The 1,257-nt window shown below is 43.3% G+C and overlaps 1 protein-coding gene across 1 annotated transcript in view; it reads right to left on the reverse strand.

The window, feature by feature from the left end:
• Positions 1-794: 794 nt before the first annotated feature.
• The window catches only part of HSPA4 (heat shock protein family A (Hsp70) member 4), a 127,691-nt gene continuing 127,228 nt past the window's right edge, over positions 795-1,257 (reverse strand). The window contains exon 13 of the mRNA XM_045285042.1: positions 795-972. Within this exon, the coding sequence (XP_045140977.1) occupies positions 795-972 (178 nt within the window). The remainder of the gene's footprint in view (positions 973-1,257) is intronic.

The raw sequence follows: 1,257 nt of genomic DNA on the forward strand, positions 1-1,257 counted from the left end.
CTCTAAGGAGCGCTCTGGCCTGACTTCTTCCAAGGCAGATCGGTTTATCCTTTTGGCAGTCCATGGTACTTTCAATATTCTCCCCACTACCCCGATTCACATGCATCCATTCTTCTCGGGTCTTCCTTATTCAGTGTCCAACTTTCACGTGCATATGAGGCAATGGAGAATGCCATGGCTTGGGTCAGATGCTCCTTAGTCCTCAAAGTAAGTCCCTTGCTCTTCAATACTGTAAAGAGGTCTTGTGCAGCAACTCATCTTTTGATCTCTTGACAACTGCTTCCATGAGCATTGATGGTGGATCCAAGCAAGACAAAATCCTTGACAACTTCAACCTTTTCTCCATTTATCATTGGTCCAGTTGTGAGAATTTTGGTCTTCTTTATATTGCATTTCATCCATACTGAAGGTTACAATCCTTGATCTTCATCAGCAAGTGCTTCAATTTCTCACTTGCAGCAAGCAAGGTTGTGTCATCTGCATATCACAGGTAGTTAATAAGCCTTCCTCCAATCCTGATGCCACACTCTTCTTCATATAATCCAGCTTCTATAAGTGAGGTAACCAATGGTATTTTTTTTTTAATGTTCATGGCTTTTATTAGCCAGTACAGTTACTTGTCTTCTGGTTTGTTGAAGCAGTAGGTCAGACAGCACTTGCCGCAGTAATGTCTGTCAAAGTGGCTGGCCATGCAAACCCCAGCACCACACTCATCTGAGGGGCACTCGCGCCAAAGGTGGCTAATTTTGCCATTTTCATCCACCTTATAGTATTTTAAGACAGCCAGCTTAACCTTAGTTGGACAGGGTGCGTCCATCTTCCAGCTGCTTGCCAGCAAAGATCAGCCGTTGCTGATCCGGAGGAATTCCCTCCTTGTCCTGGATCTTGGCCTTCACATTCTCTATCGTAAAAATGGATTTGAAAGGCTTTCGCTCCAGAAGCGACGTGGCTAGGAGGGGCTTTCGGAGGGGTCTGGAACCAATGGTATTTTGAGAGGATTACAATAGTGAGCTAAATCAGCATGTGTATGGATTGTTGAATATAAAACTATAACCTGCTCTATAAACAACCAAATTTGCAATAAACAGTTAAAATGGAAAAAGGGGGTGGGGGTGTCAGATTAAAAGGTCCTGGATAGAAGGAAAATGTAGAACAAAACTGGAAATCATAAAAAACACCAGGCTACACCCACAGGTGAACTGGAAATCAACAAATGGGCTTTAATAACAATAAAGCACCTGTGCACCTCGAAAGACT

The sequence above is a fragment of the Echinops telfairi genome, unplaced genomic scaffold (assembly GCF_000313985.2).
Source record: "Echinops telfairi isolate 266 unplaced genomic scaffold, ASM31398v2 ScPeMD7_7469;HRSCAF=8507_1, whole genome shotgun sequence".
NCBI lineage: Eukaryota > Metazoa > Chordata > Mammalia > Afrosoricida > Tenrecidae > Echinops > Echinops telfairi.